General features: G+C 31.6%; 1 protein-coding gene across 1 annotated transcript in view; it reads right to left on the bottom strand.

Moving 5' to 3' along the window:
* LOC106464944 (clotting factor B-like) overlaps window positions 1–3,759 on the bottom strand; it is an 18,745-nt gene that overhangs the window by 13,530 nt on the left and 1,456 nt on the right. The window contains exon 2 of the mRNA XM_013925117.2: window positions 310–408. Within this exon, the coding sequence (XP_013780571.1) occupies window positions 310–400 (91 nt within the window). The 5' untranslated portion in view covers window positions 401–408. The remainder of the gene's footprint in view (window positions 1–309; window positions 409–3,759) is intronic.

Genomic DNA, 3,759 nt, shown 5'->3' with positions numbered 1-3,759 from the left:
GTACAGCAGCAGCAAATAGTACAGTAAATGTACAACATTGTTGTACATTTGCTGTTGTATTAAAGTTTTTCTTCATTACCCATTCAAGCCGTCTCCAGCCATTATTAGTCTCAAAGTGGGTTCCTCGTCATCGAATTTCAACACTCGGACTGCTCTCATTAAACCTAATAGTAGAATTTGACCATCACTCTATAACGCATCCACGTCCTCAAAGTGGGATCTTTTTATGATATATTAACATAAATCTCTTATATCATCCAATATGTGACATACTTCCGATAATTTTAATGCTTTTGCTTAAAAACTTACCTGTACGTATTTCCTCGGCACTTATTTCGATAGCAGTTACTGTCAGATTTTGTATGATCAACGACCACAGAAGACACAAAATGACTGTCATTTCTAGTTCTAAAACGTGAGAATAAATATGGGTAAAATATTAGTGCATTATTTGAAAACAAACTCAAATTATTTTGTCACTCGTGAATATACCAGAAAGTTCTGTGTATTACAATAATTTAACAAAATAAGTTAATAAAACTGATAGGTTTAATCACTATCATTTACCACACTGTCTTTACTCTAGCACTTGCTATAAAGTACCATAAAAGTTAATGTGAAAAACAAACAAACTAATGTGAAAAACAAACAAACTAGCTTTTATGGTACTTCATAGCAAGTAGTTTGTTTGCTTTTCACATTAGCTTTTATGGTACTTCATAGCAACTAGTTTGTTTGTTTTTCACATTAGCCTTTAGTGTTAGTCATTTGTTGCTTATAAAACTTTGCTCGAACTTCTGTTAGACTTCTTAAATTAAAAAAAAGAAACAATAATATTATTTTTTAAATTACATGTAATTGTAATTTTATTGCCCCTTACGTAATTAATTCCTATTTTAACGTGAATAAATACAAAAAATATACGTACTATATCTTGATAAAGTACATCTGTGGCTTGTAAGTTAATAGTTTTTTTCAAGAAACTGTTTATTTAGAATTTTCGCGCAAAGCTACACAAAGGCCATCTTCGCTAAACGTCCATAATTTTGTACTGATAAAGTAGAGGGATGGCAGTTAATCAGTAGTACCCATTGCTAACTCCTCGACTACTCTAATCGAACAGTGAGATCGGACTGTCACTCTTATAACACACCCACAGCTACAAGGTGCTGAACGCATTTTTTTGGTAACGGGAAATGAGCCATGAACCCTTGGATTCATAATACGAACACGTTAACCTTTAAGCCATGCCAATCTGAAACTAACAATTTATTTCTTTGTTTAACAGAGAAACTCCGAGACTTTTTTTTTGTTGTTGTTGTTTAATGACACCAGCTAGCACAGATAACTTTGTGCTTAATAACAAAAAAACAAAAGTTTTCTTCTGATTCCTCCTCGGAAACTATAAGTCATATTATTTTTGATTATATGTTTTACTCTCTTCCTTGGGAAGCTTTAAGTGACTCTCTTCGACATTTCAATCTTCAAAATTTACTAGGACCTCAATGTTCTAACCCTAACGTTCTAGCCCTAACTTGCACATTGTATTTTAGTTTTTCAAAATTATTTCCCTCATTCATGTTCTATAATTAGTTTATTATCTTATACTAAATTTCAATTACTTCTAATTACAATAAATTATATATTTTTTCTATTTTACATTAACGTGATGTATATTGGTCTGTGTAGGTCTCCAAATCTCAACTAATCCAGTAATAAAACAAGTTACCAAGTTAGTACTGAACAGTTGACAGGATGATTGTTGTGGGGCGACCAAAGGTGATGACGTACAGTAAAAATGTGGTACCTTCACCAGAGTGGCCTATAAGTTCATCTAATATTTTGAATATTTTCGGGAATGTGTCTGTAGAAGTATTATTATGTACACCAATAGTTTTACAGGAGTCATATAATATTTAATGAGAGAGCAAGAAGTGTTTTGTAAAGATGTCTAGAGTTGGACTACATTGAGTATTTCAGATTGGATATAAGAAAATCCTTCACTAAACAGTGATGTTTTACTTAAAGTTGCTGCTCTGTTTCACTATCAGATCAATTAGGGGTGAGCAACATTAGTGTGGACATGTTGTCCTTGATAAGAGATATAAGCGATTGTAATCCAACGGGACTTTGAAATATCCCAGACTTTCCGAGTTTGTAAAAAGTGTAACATTTGTAGTAGAAGAACAAGGTTAAGTTTTTCATTGTTAACAGAGAGAATTTATACAGACAACAGTGTTCTAAGTTAAAAACAAACAAATGTAATAAGTTTTGTACAAATTAGTGTTTCCTGTATTTTGTTATTAATATTGATTCAAATAGGAAAATTCTGTTTAATGTTTTACTATGTAAGTGTGTGATAGACATCACAATATATTTTCTGTAAAGTGGAATTACTAAAGAATTTTCCTCCTCCTTGTAGTATCATTTATTTGGTAATTAGAAATGTCGTTTAAAGAAACCCAACTTATCAGTGACTGTTCAGAAAGTACAAGAATAGCTCTTTGGTTGACCCTGGTGACACTTTCAACTCTATGTACAACAAAGATTTTACTTTTATATGCACGTCAAACATGTAACTCTAGGTACATCAAATATTCTGCTTTTATATGCGCGTCATACATGCAACTCTATGTAACATAAAGATATTACTTATATGTGCACGTCAAGCATGTAACCTAATGTATAACTAAGATTTTATGTCTATACGCAAGTGAAGCACGTAACTCTATGTGCAGCAAATGTTTTATTTCTATATGCACGTTAACCATGTAAGTGTGTGCAACAAAGATTTACTTCTATATGCACGTCAGTCATGTTACTCTGTGTGCAACAAATGCTTTATTTCTATATGCACGTTAACCATGTAAGTGTGTGTAACAAATATTTTACTTCTATATGCACGTCAGTCATGTTACTCTGTGTGCAACAAATGCTTTATTTCTATATGCACGTTAACCATGTAAGTGTGTGCAACAAAGACTTTGTTTCTATATGCTGACCAAGCATGCGTATCTGTGAAACAAAGACTTTGTTTCCATATGCTGGCCAAGCATGAATCTCTGTGAAACAAAGACTTTGTTTCTATATGCTGGCCAAGCATGTGTCTCTGTGAAACAAAGACTTTGTTTCTATATGAACATGAAGCAGATAATTTTATGTGCAACAAAAATTTTACTTCTATACGTCTGTCAGGCATTTAATTCTGTGTACAATAAGACTTTAATTCTGTGTACAATAAGACTTTAATTCTGAGTACAATAAGACTTTGATTCTGTGTGCAATAAGACTTTGGTTCTGTGTACAATAATACTTTAATTCTGTGTACAATAAGACTTTAATTCTGCGTACAATAAGACTTTAATTCTGTGTACAATAATACTTTAATTCTGTGTACAATAACACTTTGATTCTATGTACAATAAGACTTTAATTCTGCGCACAATAAGACTTTAATTCTGTGTACAATAATACTTTAATTCTGCGTACAATAACACTTTGATTCTATGTACAATAAGACTTTAATTCTGTGTACAATAAGACTTTAATTCTGTGTACAATAAGACTTTAATTCTGTGTACAATAAGACTTTAATTCTGTGTACAATAAGACTTAATTCTGCGTACAATAAGACTTTAATTCTGTGTACAATAAGACTTTAATTCTATGTACAATAAGACTTTAATTCTATGTACAATAAGACTTTAATTCTGTGTACAATAAGACTTTAATTCTGTGTACAATAAGACTTTAATTCTG

This window comes from Limulus polyphemus, unplaced genomic scaffold (assembly GCF_000517525.1).
Source record: "Limulus polyphemus unplaced genomic scaffold, Limulus_polyphemus-2.1.2 Scaffold1791, whole genome shotgun sequence".
NCBI lineage: Eukaryota > Metazoa > Arthropoda > Merostomata > Xiphosura > Limulidae > Limulus > Limulus polyphemus.
This window is presented reverse-complemented; position numbering and strand designations above follow the sequence as displayed.